Consider the following 19282-nt stretch of genomic DNA (forward strand, 5'->3'; position numbering starts at 1 on the left):
TCAGTGGACTTTTTGGAGGAACCCGAGAAGTTACGTCCAGCAGCTTTGTTTCATTTTCCCAGATTTGTGCACTTACACAGATATTAAACAGTTAATAAACCACCATTATTACACATTTAAACCTGAAGAAACACTAAATAGACAAAATAAAACAAATCACACAACTTCACTCCCGCGTTCCCGCCAAAAAGTCTTTTCGGCGGTAAAAAGGTCCTGTGTCACAGACTATCTTCTTTTTCCCACCTCTCATACGTTCCGGCTTACGCATCATCAAAAAGTGCGTTCTTAAACGCCACACCACCCCCCTACGGAGAAGGAGAATCCGCAGAAAAAGAGAAAAATGATTATAGGTCGAAAGGTTTGAAGAAGTGGACTCTGCGACCTGACCGGGTGGTATATTGAGGTGTATGCGTAGGAGTAGCAGTTAGAGGTGCCGAAGGCACAAGTGGACATGAAGGGACATCAGTAGCATCCAGTTGCGCTGTTTGAGGCACAGAAACCCCCGGTGCTGGTGCCGGAACCAGATCTACTAAAGAATATTCGACGAAAGCTGGCTTAATTCTGTCGACACTGACTGTCACCTGTTTCCCTTTTGCTTCAATTGATCACGTTTTTCGGTCCTCAGCTCTAGATATAACTTTATGAGGACCAGAGTAAGGTGGTTGCATTGAACGTCTAACCGAATCCTCCCTGAGCATGACATGGGAGGCGGTGGAAAGATTTTTGAATATGAAAGGCGATGGTTTAGTGTGTGAGGAACACGGAGTGGGACGCAATTTAGACATACGCTGTCTTAACTTTACGACAAAATCCGTCGAGTCCTCGAAGCCAGAAGGACCGGGAGGTACTAAGAGTTCCCCTGGAAGCGTTAATGTTTCTCCGTAAAGCAATTCCGCTACTGTTGCTTGTATGTCTTCTTTAAAAGAAGAACGAATTCCTAACAAGACCAAAGGTAATGAATTCAACCACGAATCATCGTAACACATCAGAGAGGCCTTTAACTGTCTATGCATGCGCTCCACGAGCCCATTAGCACAAGGGTGGTAACTAGTAGTGCGTATACGTTTAGTACCACATAAATTAGTAAGATGTCTGAAAAGGTCCGACTCGAACTATCGTCCCTGGTCAGTTGTGACGACAGCAGGAGCTCCGAATCGAGCAATCCAGTCGGCTACAAAGGTGCTCGCCACTTCTTCTGCTGGCCAAACTTCGGGCCATCGAGTGTAGCAATCTACAGCAGTCAGGCAGTATTCGAAGCCAGAACAAGATGGAAGAGGGCCAATGATGTCAATATGAACATGCTTGAGCCGAGACGTAGGACTGGAGATGTGTCCAAGTGGAGGTTTTATATGCCGCGTCACCTTACTTCGCTGGCAAGCAACGCAGGTTTGGCACAAATAGCGGCAATCTTTGGCAATGCCAGGCCACACGAAACGGTCTGAGATCAATCGTATGGTTGATCTAATACCAGCATGGTTAAGATTATGTAGCTAAGCAAAAATCTTCTTCCGCATAAGTTCCGATACAAATGGACGTGGTCGCCCAGTGGACATGTCGCAGACCAAAACAGTGTTTGTACCAGGAACTAAGACGTTCTCTAGTTTTAGAGAAGAATTCCCATCGTTAAGATACTTTTTCAATTCGTCGTCAAGTTTTTGGCAAGAGGAGAGAGCAGAATGGTCAGTTTCATAACTAACTTGTTATAGTCGTCGTTGTAGTCGTAACTAGTGTCACTAATATTTATTTTTAAAATATTGGTAATGATCAAGGTTTTTTCGGGGAATACTTGTGGTTCCCAAGTTGAAAAAATTGTAAAACATATGGCAACACTGACTGTCTACTTTTTGAGGCGGTCGTGGTGTTCGTTTTCCTGATTACATTTTTCATTAAAACAAACTTGAATAAAAAGTAGTGCCTGTTTAGACACATTCAAAATGCTGCGGCTAATATTAGACAAATTCTGGGACGAGGGAGTTTGGTTACCGCCCAAGACGACGTGGGAGGATATCGCACCCGGACCGGATAAGGCTGTTGAATACACCAACTACACTCACGTTTTCATCCCTATACCGTTAGCTGTGGTTTTTATGGTGATACGAAATTTCCTGGAGAAGTGAGTACAATAAATTTTCAAACATTCATAAGCAAATTAGTCCATCGATAACCTATCGGCTATCGCTTTTTCGCTAACATGGAAGAAAATTTTCCAAAATAATTAAAATATATTAGAAAAAGAAAAAAGTTCGTTCCTCAAGTAACTTGATTTAACAATCCTCGTTGCTATGAGTCGAGTAGGCGGAATCCTGTTCTTGTTCATTTACATTTCTAAGAAGTGTCGTAATAGTTTAGAATAATTTCAATAATTTCAACATTTTTAAATTTTATTTAACGATTTTTTCATTTAATCATGTATACATGTAATTTCTCTTCCATCTCATTCTTCTCATGTCAGTGACTAATTGCTTTAAAATTTTGTAGATATAAAAATATATCTTTATCAGTTCACACACTGCACACCTCTATATTAACACACCCACAACTAGTGTAATAATACTTGCGAAAAAATTTATAGATCATATCGTAGTTTATAATTAAATGTACTCAAAGATAAGATAAGAAAAAAAACTTAACCTGATGTTAAAAATCTTTGATTTTAAAGTTTTGAAATTGAGTTATGTAGAATTTTAAACTTTTCATGTGGTCTGTCATCAAACAAGAACAATGAAAAAAAGGAATCTATTTTAATTATACTAAAATAAAATAAAAGGAATACATGTGTCTACTATTAAAATTACTGGTGGTAGGACCTCTTGTGAGTCCGCGTGGGTGGGTACCACCACCCTGCCTATTTCTGCCGTGAAGCAGTAATGCGTTTCGGTTTGAAGGGTGGGGCAGCCATTGTAACTATACTTGAGACCTTATAACTTATATCTCAAGGTGGGTGGCGCATTTACGTTGTAGATGTCTATGGGCTCCAGTAACCACTTAACACCAGGTGGGCTGCGAGCTTGTCAACCCATCTAAGCAATAAATAAAAAAAAGGATAAAAATAAATTTTAAAAATTACTAAGAGAAACCAGACAGCAGGCATATCATATTGTGAACCCAAAAATTTGCAAAATACAAAATAGACCAATAATGTAAAATTACTTGAAATAAAGATCTCAATCCGACTAAGTTAATTACACAATCATCAGCTATTTAAAAAAAAAAAACTATGATGTTATTGTCAAAATACTGTTAGTGACTACAAGTTTGATGCAGCTAATAATAATATTAAAAGATTGCAAAGGCACACTGATAAGTTAAATATTTCATGATTGGAAGCTGTCGGTAATGTATGATAATGGTGAAACAGATGTTTTATGTTATCAGGCATTTATTTTGGTCAATCCCTAGTAATGTAACTGAAATGTAAATGTTTATCACAGAATTTCTAAATTTGAATCCATCCCGTATATTTTGATAACCAGGGGCCAAAGTTAAAACAAATTGAATACTGCTGATCTTGAGGCGTGTGGTCAATGTTTCAATATGATGGTTCCTAAATATCTGACCTTGCAACATGATTATGTTATCATCTGTAAAGTTGTGATGAAATTAAATTGGGAAGAGTTTATGAAGGAAACATGTAATCAAGAAAATACTGCTGCTATTGATGAGTCAAAGTAATGTAGTAATAATAGCTAGAAGTTTGTGATGGCTCATGGATCTATATCCCCTGGAATCACCATACCATTATTTAATATTAAATCCTTTGACCTTAGTTTCCTAAACTGAACAGAGGAACCAAGAGTATGCTCAAGTTCCAATAAGAATAATAACTTCATTATTAATGTTTCTGTGGCACAAAAGATATGAAACTTGTGTGTGTAATGTGGAGGTCAAAACACAAGCTATGTGCTGTATCTATTCTTCCAATTTGAACAGGACATAGAATAACCAAATTAAGGAGGAAAATATCATATTGGAAATACTTTGTCTTATATTATAATTAAGTAAATCAAAGTAACATATATAAGATATAAGTTGATTTTTACTAACAAAAAGTATATAAAATTATTATTATGTTTAAAATTGACTGAGTGTAAAATAGCACTAATATGTTAAGTTTTCCAGGATAAAAGAGTTTTGCAAAAGTTTCTTATAATATATAGTTTGATTATATAAAAATGTTATCTATTACTTTAATCTAATCTAATTGATCCATAAATAGGCATACAAAAAGGAGATTAAATAATCCCTTTTTTAAATTCAATTACTAATAAATAGAAATGAATTAAAATTTTAAGGTGTCAGTGACCATGGTTGAATTTCGATGATTCATCAAATCCTAAAAAGTGAACAACAAAATGAAAGGAAAAAAATTGTTTTAGTTTCCAAACATCTTTACAACAAATATTTAATAAATGAAATAAAACTTGGAAGAGATATACAAAAAGATTAAATGCCTCTTAACTGTGTCAAGGTGTGCTAGATATTCAAAGTTTTTCTCAATTTAACCACAACCTACTTCAATATCAGAAGATGTGTTTTAGAATATGGCAGTTTAAGTATGTTCTTTGGGAGAGCATGTAAATGTTATAAGTAATAATTTATTTCCAATCAAATTTATTATTTAAATGACCAAGGTGACAACAGAGTAATAAATCAGACCTGCAAAATCACTACAGGTAATTTATGACCATTACTCACAGCTATTGGTTGTTTACTGAATGACCTCTATGCATGCCATGTCAAATAATATCCTAGGTAAACATATCGGATAGCGTGACACAGCTGAACATCAATCAGAATCTATCTAAGGAAAAAATAGGTGACTTTTAAATTTCAAAATCCAGAAACCGATCACCAAATATAGAATATCGAAAAATACCAAAGGAATTCTGGCCCGTTTTTGATATAACAATACAATTGTGAAAGAATCCAAGCCAGGATTCTTCCCTGTTGATTTTGAGAAGAAAAGTCATATATCATATCATCCCATAGTGTCACTAAGAAGGATCAAATATAGGCAGTGAATGACGTATGGTAAACCTAAGCGGAATACCGAATTTAAATAAATTTTTTTATAATATTTTTCCATTGCACGCGATTTAACTACATAAGGACCGAGGAATGCCCAGTCGCAAGGGTAGGCGATGAGCGCTTGTCAGTTGCTTTCGTTACGTTGTACTAGAGCAGGGGTGGGCAAATACTGTGATAGTCGGGCCACATTGCAGATGAAAATTTGACCTCGGGCCAAACAGTTTTTTTCTAATTGCAAGTGTTGTTTTTGCTAAGGATATCATTAATGAATTTTTTATAACTTCTGAGAAAATTAGTTCAAACTCTTCGAATTGAAAAATATGTTAAGCAAATACATCAATTTCAGTATCATTATTTCTTTAGTGTTTTATGCATGCACCCTTAGTAGATCTATATCTGCTTTTATTTCGGTTAATTTTCCGCGAATTTATTGCGGAAAGATATTACTCCAAATTAAAATTAATATAAAATAACTTTCGTTCTACTATATCGCAGGAGAAAATGGCGGCTTTTGACTTAAGTTATTTTGTTTATTCATGCAATAATGTGATATAATAAGTATAATAACTAATAAAATTGTGCGACTATTATACATACTGTAATTGTTCAATTATCATAATTATATTTTCGAATAGGTGGCGCTGAAAAGAGCGATTGTTCGGGAGAAAATTTTGGCTCCCACTTGCATTTATGTTAGACAAAAACTAATATGTGTTTTTAATATCTATACTTCTATACTAATATTATAAAGAGGAAAGATTTGTTTGTTTGTTTGTATTGAATAGGCTCCGAAACTACTGAACCGATTTGAAAAATTCTTTCACTGTTTGGAAGCTACACTATTCCCGAGTGACATAAGCTATACCTAATATTTTTTGAAAAAAATTAGGGTACCCTACTTAAACTCCAAGGTGTAAAAAAATTACCTAAAATTTTTGTTAATGACCCGTGCGGAGCCGGAGCGGGCCGCCAGTATTATATACAATGCTTCACGGGCCAGACAAAATTCTACTGCAGGCCGGATTCAGCCCGCGGGCTGCCATTTGCCCAGGCCTGTACTAGAGGCATATGAACTCATCATAAAAGTGTTATTGCTTAGTCCATAACATATTTTAAATTACTAGAGACTGAGCAAACGGTAATGTAGGGGGTGTAATGCGGTCAAGACTACAACCAGAGTCGTAGCTCAATCCAAGGATATCAATCCAAAGCACAAGTCCGGCCTCGCGTGGAGTACTGTTCCCATCTCTGGGCCGGGGCTCCCAAATACCAGCTTCTTCCATTTGACTCCCTACAGAGGAGGGCCGTTCGGATTGTCGATAATCCCATTCTCACGGATCGTTTGGAACCTCTGGGTCTGCGGAGGGACTTCGGTTCCCTCTGTATTTTGTACCGTATGTTCCATGGGGAGTGCTCTGAGGAATTGTTCGAGATGATACCGGCATCTCGTTTTTACCATCGCACCGCCCGCCACCGGAGTAGAGTTCATCCATACTACCTGGAGCCACTGCGGTCATCCACAGTGCGTTTCCAGAGATCTTTTTTGCCACGTACCATCCGGCTATGGAATAAGCTCCCCTCCACGGTGTTTCCCGAGCGCTATGACATGTCCTTCTTCAAACGAGGCTTGTGGAGAGTATTAAGCGGTAGGCAGCAGCTTGGCTCTGCCCCTGGCATTGCTGAAGTCCATGGGCGACGGTAACCACTCACCATCAGGTGGGCCGTATGCTCGTCTGCCTACAAGGGCAATAAAAAAAAAAACTCGACTGGTGGAATTGTCGAAGCGATAGTCGATGACTACGTCCGCCGTCCTTTTTTTTACTACCTTTATAGGCAGACGTGTATACGGCCCACCTAGTCGTAAGTGGTTACCGTCGCTCATGGACGTCAGTAATGCCGGGGGCAGAGCCAAGCCGTTGCCTACTATTGAGTACTCATCGGAAGCCTCGTTTGAAGAAGGACATGTCATAGCGCTCGGGATATACCGTGGAGGGGTGCTCATTCCAAAGTCGGATGGTACGAGGCAGAAAAGATCTTTGGAAACGCACTGTCGACGAACGCAGCGGTTTCAGATAATATGAATTAACTCTGCTCTGGTGGTTAGAGGTGTAATGGTAAAAAGGAGATGAATGATTATGTCGAATAATTCCTCAGAGCACTACCGTTGCCCGTGAGGCAGATCCAAGTGGTGTTGAGTGATTCCCCTACTGTCTACTTTTCGTCTATAAAAACCACTCCCTTGATTATTGTTACATTGTTTCGAGATAATAACCTTTGGATATTTACACAGCTTATACTTACGACGCGGTCACACAGAAGTAGATTTTTATTATAGACTAATTCTGCAGGTTGAAAATACTTGCAATAAATAACCCTGACAGTTTTGGTGCAAATAAATCAATACTTGTATTGTTATATCGCATATCATGTTGCGTTTATCATTAATAGTCTCTTTTTTTTTTTTTTTTTATTGCCTTTGTAGGCAGACGGGCATACGGCCCACCTGATGGTGAGTGGTTACCGTCGCCCATGGACTTCAGCAATGCCAGGGGCAGAGCCAAGCCGCTGCCTACCGCTTAATACTCTCCACAAGCCTCGTTTGAAGAAGGACATGTCATAGCGCTCGGGAAACACCGTGGAGGGGAGCTCATTCCATAGCCGGATGGTACGTGGCAAAAAAGATCTCTGGAAACGCACTGTGGATGATCGCAGTGGCTCCAGGTAGTATGGATGAACTCTACTCCGGTGGCGGGCGGTGCGATGGTAAAAACGAGATGCTGGTATCATCTCGAACAATTCCTCAGAGCACTCCCCATGGAACATACGGTACAAAATACAGAGGGAACCGAAGTCCCTCCGCAGACCCAGAGGCTCCAAACGATTCGAGAGAATGGGATTATCGACAATCCGAGCGGCCCTCCTCTTCGATGGAGCTTGTAATCGAAAGCAGACGATTTTCTAAACGCCACCTCTACCTAATCCAGTCTACCTTAATCATCATCATCATTATTCTGCCCTTCTCCCAGTTACCTGGGGTCGGCGCAACATGTTTTCTCCTTCCATACTTTTCTATCATATACTATTTCTTCGCTCACTCCCCTCTTACCCATATCGTCTTTCACGCAATCCATCCATTTCTTCTTAGGTCTACCTCTTCCTCTATATCCTTCCACATCCATAGTTAACATTTTCTTACCGACCTCATTTTCATTTCGTCTCATCACATGTCCATACCAACCCAAACGCGCACTTCTTAGCTTCTCTGTCACAGGTGCCACTTTCAGACTTCCTCTAACATATTCATTCCGTATTTTATCCATTCTCGTCACTCCACACATCCATCGCAACATTCGCATCTCTGCTGCATGCAATCGCCTTTCAGTCTACCTTAATCCATAAGCTATAAAGTCATATTTTAATGGAATTGGAATAATAGCTCTTATACGCATTGAATGAGACCGCATTAATGCATTGCGGTCTTAGACTTTGCGGTAACGACAAGAGGCTTCATTATGCCTTACCGTGATTAAATTTTAGCGCTGCTATATTGAAACACCAGATAACTTACTCCGAAATGAATTGGGTGTGAATGGTCAGTGTTGCCAAATAATAAATAAGTTTGTTATGCTAAAACGTGGGCAGCTATTGTGCTTTAAACAATAATAACGTTTGCAGGTTTGGTCTTCCTCGTAGCATCGTGTTGAGTTTTGAGGGTCGTGACCTTTACGGAGCACTTTTGTTTGGACTTTGTTCTTCCATTCTTTCCTGTCCTGTACGCAGTGGATAGCGATATTGATGCTGGAGTTCAATGTTCTCTTAAAATGATCGGACCAACGCACGGGTTCGGTATCCTAAACTAAACATCAGCCCGCTGAGTTTAACTCAGCGGGTCGCGATTTCGATCCGTCAGTAGATTCATTCGCGAAGCAGTTACTCTTGAGTTGTTAGGTCTCCTTTTGGAGGCGCTCAGGTAGCTCGCCCACGTGTCCTGATGAAACTGAAAAGGCCTCCGGCCGCCAGTAATCCATAAATCATAAAGAAGTATAAATGTTGTTGCTTCGAAGTTGCAAAGATAATAAGTACTTAGCGGTGCGAACCATTCGTATCACTACAAATATGCCGTCTAATTTAATTACGAGCCCTGTGTGCTTCCCCGTTTTTACGGGAAATCTTATTAAGTTTGGCAATAGTAAGCATTGTAAGTGTACATAAATACTGCCGATTCGTCGATCGATCGTCCCAAAGCAAATGTTTGATTTTCACGAAATTAAATCGTTCGGCTACGTTCGCCCTATATGGCTTAGGTTTATATGTATATATAAATTACTAGGGCAGGATGATAAGTAACTAGCCTAACAATAAAACGCTTAACTTTCCTTGATAAAATTAATTTTATTTTTCCACATAGTCTCCGCCAAGTACTCCTTTACAGCGGCCATGACTTCATCATTTGTGGCAAAGTTCTGTCCGCCCAAAAATTTTTTGAGCTTAGGGAATAAGCGGAAGTCTGATGGCGCTAGATCAGGCGAATAAGGTGGGTGGGGCAGCAAATCATACTTCAATTCGTTGTTTTTTGCTATAGCTTTAACACATGTGTGAACCCTAGCGTTGCTTGGTGGAAGATGATTTTTTTTTTTGCCAATCCTCGTCGTTTTTGCTGAAAACATTGATGAAGATTATCTAGAAGATTAGCGTAGTATTCTCCATTCATTGTTTGACCTTTAGGAAGGTAATCTATCATCAAGATCCCATCTGCATCCCAAAAGACGGAAGCCAATCGTCGATCTGCTAAAACTATGTCATGTACTTTCACGACCATTTCCGAAGACGTGACGCTTTTTGGACGTCCGGGGCGGACTTCATCTTGGACACATGTACGACCGCGTTTAAACTCAGCCACCCAGTTTTTGACTATGGCATAAGAAGGTGTGCACCTTTCACCCAAAACATTCTTTAACTCGTCATATATATCTTTCCCCTTCATGCCCTTCATATGAAGAAACTTGATCAACGCTCTTTATTCAATTTTATCCATTTTGAAAATAGTTGACGAAATATATTTTCAAATGCCAAAAAATCAATAAAATCTTCACGTCACCAAATTCAAATTTAGAACACAGGTGGCCAGAGATATAAATTTAAAAATGACATAATTTTTTTTAATTTTAACATTTGAAATAGCAGTGGCTTACTTATCATCCCGCCCTCGTACTCGTATATCGGTATATTAATCACTAAATATTCCAACTAGCCGTCGACCATAATAACACCAGATACCTTGAGTTTATTGTACGAGTAGTTTTAGTAATTTAACAATGCATTGTGTTAGCTCGAGCGACAAAAACGTTTTTTTTTATCGTCCGTCACTGAACAATGCTCTCAGCCTAAGTAAGAAATCTTGACATTCAAGGTTGTCAGCTGACAATGAAAAATTAGAAACTCGAAAGTCTATAGTAAATAGTCCTAAGAGGTTATCGGTCATAGGATTTAAAAAAAAAAGTGCAATTGTTGCACATGACGTCGTGATATCGTGCGTACCTTTCACTCAAGGGAGCGGTAATTCGAGGCTGGGTTAGCGCCGTTGGTTTTCTGAGCGAGTACTAAGTACCTGGGCGGTTTTTATTTATTTATTGTTTAGATGGGTGGACGAGCTCACAACCCACCTGGTGTTAAGTGGTTATGGAACCCATAGACATCTACGACGTAAGTGCGCCACCCATCTTGAGATATAAGTTCTAAGGTCTCAAGTATAGTTACAACAGCTATCCCGCCCTTCAAACCGAAACGCGTTACTGCTTCACGGTTGAAATAAGCAGGGTGATGGTACCTACCCGCGCGGACTTACACGAGGTCCTACCACCAATAATTGCGCAAATTATAATTTTGCGGGTTTGATTTTTATTACACGAGGTTATTCCTTTACCATAGAAGTCAATCGTGAACATTTGTTGAGTACGTATTTCATTAGAAAAATTGGTGCCTACCTGAGACTCGAACACCGGTGCATCGCTCAACACGAATGCACCGGACGTCTTATCCCTTAGGCCACGACGACTTCAACGATCTTCTCAGTGGGTCGGAAATTCCGATCCGATATATTTGGCGTATCACTGCTCTTGCTGGGGCTAAGGTTTGCAAAATCTCTCAGGTTGAGGCGGTGAGCTCACCTACCCATCCGCATGTAACTGCAATAGCATCTTAAGCTACCAGAGAATAAATAGGTCGGGAAAAAAGTATTGTCGGTTTCTTTGTATCAAATAGCAGCCGAGCTAACTTGGCTTCGTGTTAATCCATTACCGCCATCAATATGGGAATGCGTTTTTATGGCACTAAATACGTCACTGAAGACCATAGTCATCACAACTTTAATGATGTAGGCAATATAGCTGTCCTACCTATAAAACTGAAATGAACGATTGCTTCGCCGCAGAAATAGACTTTTTGTTGTTGTACCCGGCTACCTGGGAGACATCGTTAAGTGATAAAGTCGCCCATTATTGCACATTTTCCTTGTTTTGAAGTCCTCAACTGTTGCTCACTATTTGTGGTTAATTTCCGTTTGGTTTTCATTGCGTGTTTTTTTTTTTTTTTCAGACACTGGTACGCACCTTTCGGGAAGTCCTTAGGCATAAAGGACACGAGGCCCCGGAAAGCGCCAAATAATCCAAAGTTGGAGGAGGCATACCGACAATGTCCGAAACCCAAGCAGGTAATATATCCGAGTACCGGATGAGGTCCGCTTGGTATTAAATACTTCACAGACCACCTACCCACACCTTGAGTTAATACGTCCTTTCAAATCGAAATGCATTGCTGATTCTCGTCAGTTATATGATAAGAGTTCGAAATATCGAGGGGTGAAAAGCTATTCAGCTTAAGCGACATTTCGCTTCCTGGTGGTAGGACCTCCAGTCAGCGCGGGTAGGTATCACCACCCTGCCTATTTCTGCTGTAAAGCAGTAAGACCTTAGAACTTATAACTCAAGGTGGGTGGCGCATTTACATTGTAGATGTCTATGGGCTCAAGTAACCACTTAACACCAGGTGGGCTGTGAGCTTGTCCACCCATCTAAGCAATAAAAAAAAACCTTACATTTATCTTTGTAATTAAAGGTGCGTTTTATTTGGTATCAGATTTAACAATTCGATGTGTTATTTGAAATTCAATTAAGTTTACTCAAGTCAAATAGGTCAATAAGGTTTTTTGGTTATGATATTTTTTTCAAATTTTAAACTTTAAATGGCTCTCCTGTAAAGTTGTAAAAATGTCGCTTAAACCAAAAGGCCATTCATTCACCCCTCAATATGCTCTACCACAAATGATTGCGCATACATTTCGCGAATCTAGAAGTTCCTTGTATACATTATATATTTTGTTTTGAATAATTGGATGGAATGGATATCAAGATAGAATAATTAATGCTTGCTTTACACGGACCTATGAGATAAAATTTATTAACTTGTTTTCAATAATAATATAGTGCAACAATCTTAGAAAAAGCTACTCAAGTCAACGACTTGCCTAAATGGTTGTTGTGATAGAAAAGTAATTTGTATTCAAGTTCACATTCTTAATTTTATTAAAAGCAGATCAATAATGAATATATTACAATACTAGCTGACCCGGCAGACTTTGTAGTGCCTCAATCGATCAATAAAAGACCTAAACATTGGCATAAAATAAACTTAAAACAAACAAAAGGAATCTGTCCGACGGGGGGGGGGGACACATCAAAGGGAATACTAAATTGTTATTTTTTATTTAATTCCTATCATTTTCATATTTAACTACCTTTTAAACCTTCTCTGGATTTCCACAAATAATTCAAGACCTAAATTAGCCAAATCGGTCCAGCCGTTCTTGAGTTTTAGCGAGACTAACGAACGGCAATTCATTTTTATATGTTACAATATTTCCAGTTCTCCACAATAGCCAAGAAGCTGGATTTGACGGAACGGCAAGTGGAACGCTGGTGGCGTCTGCGTCGCAGCCAGGAGAAACCCTCGACCCTGACCAAGTTCTGCGAGAACACGTGGAAATTCACGTTCTACCTCATCAACTTCACATTCGGAATATTCGTTCTGTGGGACAAGGAGTGGCTATGGGATATCGACCAATGCTACATCGGATATCCCCATCAGGTATCACGATCGAAGGAGACAGTACAGACACCAAACAGAGAAACACATATATACATAGATAGAATTTAACCTGCGTTAAAATGGGACAGAATACCTCTAATTTTACTTCAATTGCTTGTGAAGTGTATATATAAAGTTTTAGTAATTAATAAACAGACTATTTCACGACTCATCTTGTGTTAACTGGTGACCCTAGTCTATAGGTATGTGAATATTTGCTTAATTTACTGGTGGTAGGACCTCTTGTGAGTCCGCACGGGTAGGTACCACCACCCTGCCTATTTCTGCCGTGAAGCAGTAATGATTTTCGATTTGAAGGGTGGAGCAGCCGTTGTAACTATACTGAGACCTTAGAACTTATATCTCAAGGTGGGTGGCGCATTTGCGTTGTGAATGTCTATGGGCTCGAGTAACCAATTAACACCAGCTGAAGTATTTATGTGAATTTCTGTAATAGACTCTGGGAAAGGCGAATCCGAAGATAGAACACCAGTGGGCTGTGAGCTTGTCAACCCATTAAAGCAAAAAAAAGTGGATTATGTCTCCGTAATGGATTTCCAGCATAAAGAGACAAGACTGTATGCTAGGAATATTCGTAATTTACTTTCTAGTGTATTCCTAACATTGCAGTGGTTCAAGATGCCAAATATATTATCAATTCACTTAATGAGATAGATAAGTCGTTATAAAGATTTTGTTATGACAATTTCAGGGTGTGACCAGCGACGTGTGGTGGTACTACATGATGTCGTCCGCGTTCTATTGGTCGCTGACCATCTCGCAGTTCTGGGACGTCAAGCGCAAGGACTTCTGGCAGATGTTCGTCCACCACATCGCCACCATAGCGCTGCTCTCGTTTAGCTGGGTCTGCAACCTGCACCGGATCGGAACTCTGATGTTGCTCGTTCACGACTGCGCGGACATATTTGTTGAGGTATATAGGTGATATATTATCAAACTTACTGGTGGTAGGACGTCTTGTGAGTCCGCACGGGTAGGTACCACCACCCTGCCTATTTCTGCCGTGAAGCAGTAATGCGTTTCAGTTTGAAAGGCGGGGCAGTCGTTGTACTGTTAAAAGTGAGGCCTTACAAATCATGTCTCAAGGTGGGTGGCGGCATTTACATTGTAGATGTCTATGGGCTCCGTTAATCACTTAAGATCAGTTGGGCCGTGAGCTCGTCCACCCATCGAAGCAATAATTTTTTTTTAATTGCATTTATGTTCTTAAGTGGTGTCGGTATGATCTATGTTCGATTTCGCTTATACCATAAAATTGAGAGTTGAGTTTGTGTGTCAAGGTTGCTGCTTCATGTTGAAATGTCTGTGTGCTTAGTGCGAGTTTTTTAACGTTCTCGATATCGAAAAAGTTAACTCAAATTTGTATGCAGTTGGAACAGCGCTCCTAGCGGCAAACGTTCCAACTCCATACAGGTTTGAGTATGGAGTTGGAACATTAAAAAACTCGCATTATGCACACTGAGCTCTGAGAACCAGTCGCCAATATCAGGTCTTGATTTGCAGTGTAGGTTAAAAAGTCATACAGTAAACATTTCATAATTTAAAAAACGATTCGATTTCTTTTTTGCTCTAAATATTTCCCACACGAGCTTATTAAGAAAAAAAAAAGAGTTTTGACAGGAACGCATCACGCCAAAAACGATTGATTTTTTTATATAACCTATATTCGTATTACAGATCTATAAAAGGCAATGGGATATCGAGTATAATGCCTGCATACGAATACCAGGTGTTAAGAATACGAAAATAAAAATGTTTATCTATTTAATTTGTTTTGTAAAGAACGATGCAAATGGCAAGATTTATGCCATAAGACGTTCTCTATCAGTTAACTATTAGGTAGTTGGGCTAATCCACAAAGGAGCAACATAGAACATATATTATTTTCATAATTAATATTGTATTCAGAAACAGGCGCTATAAGCTCCAGCCGCAACAGTCCTTTTTCGATCTTTTCTATTTTAAAAAATATCAACAAATTTCTCATCACTAGTTTTTCTTCTTAGCAACAAGCTGTATGTTTGTGGGATGTTTGTGCTCGAATAAAATTGTTGTTTTCCTTTTGCTTCCAGTCCGTGAAGGCCGCAAAATACGCAGGGTACCAGCGTCTGTGCGATACCCTCTTCCTGGTGCTAATCGTGGTCTGGATCTCGACCAGAGTGGGGATTTACCCGTTCTATATCATATGGAGGTATTTATTAATTTTTTTATTTTTTGTTTGTTGCTTAGATGGACGGACGAGCTCACAGCCCACCTGGTGTCAAGTGGTTACTGGAGCCCATAGACATCTACAACGTAAATGCGCCACCCACCTAGAGATATAAGTTCTAAGGTCTCAAGTATAGTTACAATGGCTTCCCCACCTTTCAAACCGAAACGCATTACTGCTTCACGGCAGAAATAAGCAGGGTGGTGGTACCTACCCGCGCGGACTCACAAGAGTGTCCTACCACTAGTAAAAATTTGAATTTTGGCTTAAACTTTCTTAATAGCTCATGTCATATTAACCCTTTGACTTCCATGTAGATCACCGGTGCCCTACACGATGTACTGAAGTAATTATGTGGATTTCTGTAGTAGACTAGAGTAGCAGAGTAGAATCCGAAGATAGATACATTAAAAACAAAAGAAGGCAAAGTTAGGCGTTTGGTAACAGAAATCGACGTAATTACTACAATGCGCCACATAGGGCACCGGTGACCTTTCACGTCATTACGGATCCTTTCGATTTATTAACGGTGCTTTTAGGTACCACAAGCACCGGTCAGCGTACCGACCGAAGGGCTCGACGAGCGAATTAACTCATAGACACAGCCCACTGAGTTTCTCGCCGGATCTTCTCAGTGGGTCGCATTTCCGATCAGATAGTAAATTGTGCGAAGTACTGCTCTAGCTAGGGCCAGTGGTAGCAACACACCGGTTTGAGCCCCATGAGCTCACCTACACGTTAGGATGAAGCTGAAATAGCCTCTAAGGCTATCAGCTTTGGTAGGAAAAAAAAATTAAACCGATGACCATAGCGGTCAAAGGGTTAAGAAAAGATTACTCCGAGAATATCTGGCAAAGTCGCATCGCTCAACAAGAGCACACTGGGCGACTTATCAATTGAGCAAGGCAACTAAGTATGTAATTGTTCACAGCACTTCCATCCGAGCTCCGATGCTGCTGCCAATGTTCCCGGCCTACTACATATTCAATTCGCTCCTGTGTCTGTTACTATGTCTGCATATACTGTGGACTTGGTTGATCTTGCTGATTGCCTACAACACGCTGAAAGCCGGACAGGTCAGATCATTGTTACTTAATTGCACATTAGAATTCTGGAAAATAAAGATATGCTGGCTGTCCCGATGATTATTAGCATGTCAATTTTTTTGAATGAAACAGCTGTCGCAAAGGGTCATTGACCTATCTCCACTAGGGATGGCAAGTATCCAGTTTAGTTTGATGTAGTTTATTATAAACCAGCCTTTCCCAAAGTTGGCGATAACGCCCCCTTGTGGGCACTGCAGGCCTAAAGGGGGCGGTAAGAGTTCCCGAAAAAAAAGGGGGCGTTGTGTAGAGGCTTGGGAGGCGATTTGTAATTTCATCTAGGAGGACTCTTAGACACCGACTGAGCTCTCGCTATAGTGGTGTTTAAGTAGGTGAAAAATAGGGGGTCCTAAGAAATAATTTATTCTCAAAGTGGGCAGTAGAGATAATAAGTTTCGATAGCCCTTTTATACGCTTTTTAGCGCTTTCAACGATTCGTCATCTGTAATGGTTGACACTTAAAACACAACAATTTTCATCGGCTCTATAACATCTCAAATGATATTGAAACTATGTCTTGAAAAAACGATGTTGTCTTAATTTATTTGCTTTAAAATGTATATTTTGCGTTACTGCATGCCTCGGTGGGAGTTCTAGGTCTCAAGACGCAAATGCGTAATGTTTAATACGTATAGTTTTGGTGTCAATCTACAGGATAACTAATCAAACTAATTTTGATAGCATACGACATTGTCACTGTTATGTTGAAAACATAAATAAATGTTCAAATTACCTTTATGAAAATTTTCAATAATAGTTATTTACTTAGTTAGCAACTTCGAATATGTTTTTAGAAGAAAGAAACTCTGGGGATTCAGATAAATATATAAAATTAAAGAAATTAAATAAGGTTAAAATATTATCATTTCAGTAATTCATAAAGAAATGTTATACTTTTTAGATGGAGGGTGACATCAGGAGTTCTAGTTCCGAATTGAGTGACAGTCCTCACAACTCTAACCACAGCTCCCCTAGCCGAGTAAAGAGTAAAAAGTATGTATAAAGATGATTTTAATGTGTCAATAAAGAAAAAGCATCAAAAATTACTGGACCGAAACAGCTCGGCTCAAATCAACGGCAAACGCATTAATCATCTTCATTTCATTTCGTTTCACTCAATATGATCATTTTTCATAAAAATAAGGATATAAATTAAAATGACATAAAGGTCTTAGTTACAAGGTCATAAAATCCTTAAAAAAATCATCATTATCCTGCCAGTCACCTGGGGTCGGCGCAACATGTTTTCTCCTTCCATACTCCTCTATCATATACCATTTCTTCGCTTACTCCCCTCTTACACGTATCGTCTTTCACGCAACCCATCCATTTCTTTTTAGGTCTACCTCTTCCTCTATATCCTTCCACATTTATAGTTAACACTCTCTTACCAACCCCATTCTCTATGCACCACTATCTTACCTAATTTTGATGATGTACGGTTTGAAGGCTTTAAACAACAAAAATTAGATTTCAATCACGGCCATCGCTTGTGATGCCCGTGGACTCCTATAGCCAGCTAACACCAGACGGCTTGCGAACTAGCTCACACATCTAGGTCATAGATAAATAAAAATAGTTTTATCTTTACGGAGGAAATAATTATAATTTTATTTTTTAGGGTCACATAATTATTTTACTGGCGTGAAATGGCGGAACTTCGAAATATGAAATGCATGAAGATGATTAAATTAACGATTAAGATTATTGTTATGTAAGTGGAACATATTGATTTGTAAATTGTTTGAAGAAAACAAAAAAAAACGCATCAACCACCTTAAAGAGTAAGTTGTCACAATCTTGTGTTAGTTTCCAAGGGGGAGTGCACACTAGTTTTATCGATATCGATAATAGTGTTGTTTAATATCGAGTAAACGGAATACAAATCAAAGCTCCCGTCCCTAACGGACTTCACAATACGATGCCAAATATAAAATACAAAATACATCGCATTTTAATTTTAGGATTATGAATACTGCACAGGATTTTGTAATTCGTTTATTGAATGAATAAAATTCGGCGGGAAATACTCGTTTGTAGTAAGTTAACATATTTTCTTGTTATTTTTACTCTATGGAACGCTATCTATGGTTTTTTTGTTTGTTATTCCATACAAACGTTAAATAAAGCGCTGGAATGAGGTTTTATTTAATACCTTATACATATGGTACGTATCGATAAACCAATCTATGATGAGCTATGATTTTGTTGGCATCTAGATTAGTGATTGGTCTACCACACTAGAGACAGTCTAGAAAAGGATTTTCTGTTTTTTTTTTAATATTATTATTTATTTTTTGGGATTGTTTTATTTTTAACTCACCAGATATTGTCATATATAAATTAATAGGAGAGGTCAATGTATTGTAAACAGTAACAGGTGATCGGACAAAATAGCGATTGAATAGTCTATACATAACATAGCATAAAATTTAAACAATAATGTAACGATTGAAACCGTGGAGCTTACAAGTTCACAGCGGGCATGGCTCTTAAAAATAGAACGTCTGAGATATATACGTCTCTTTTCTACACTTAATCAAATTGAAGTTACGGCCTCCGCACGACAGAGAAGCTTAGTTCTTTCTTAGCCCACCGCGAGGGAGGTACGGACGAGGTGTATCTGACCTCGCTCTGCACTTAACATGCTAAACCACTGATTTAAGATGTTAAATAAAATGTAAGAACTCCAACATTCAATCGCGTCAAGCCAATCACCACGTATGACGTCATACGTGGCCTATCGTTTTGTAGATTGTGTAATCGATTTTTAGCTCGT

The 19282-nt window shown here is 39.1% G+C and overlaps 1 protein-coding gene across 1 annotated transcript; it reads left to right on the forward strand.

Moving 5' to 3' along the window:
- The first annotated feature begins 1812 nt into the window (after window positions 1-1812).
- LOC149501222 (ceramide synthase 5) lies at window positions 1813-18548 on the forward strand. The gene is made up of 8 exons (XM_089733590.1): window positions 1813-2113; window positions 11623-11737; window positions 12949-13170; window positions 13883-14104; window positions 15264-15382; window positions 16332-16476; window positions 17405-17496; window positions 18125-18548. Exons 1-8 carry the CDS (start codon window positions 1935-1937, stop codon window positions 18132-18134), a joined length of 1104 nt encoding a protein of 367 aa, XP_089589716.1. The 5' UTR covers window positions 1813-1934; the 3' UTR covers window positions 18135-18548.
- The last annotated feature ends 734 nt before the right edge of the window (window positions 18549-19282 follow it).

Source organism: Bombyx mandarina, chromosome 16 (genome assembly GCF_030267445.1).
Source record: "Bombyx mandarina strain Sakado chromosome 16, ASM3026744v2".
Classification (NCBI taxonomy): domain Eukaryota; kingdom Metazoa; phylum Arthropoda; class Insecta; order Lepidoptera; family Bombycidae; genus Bombyx; species Bombyx mandarina.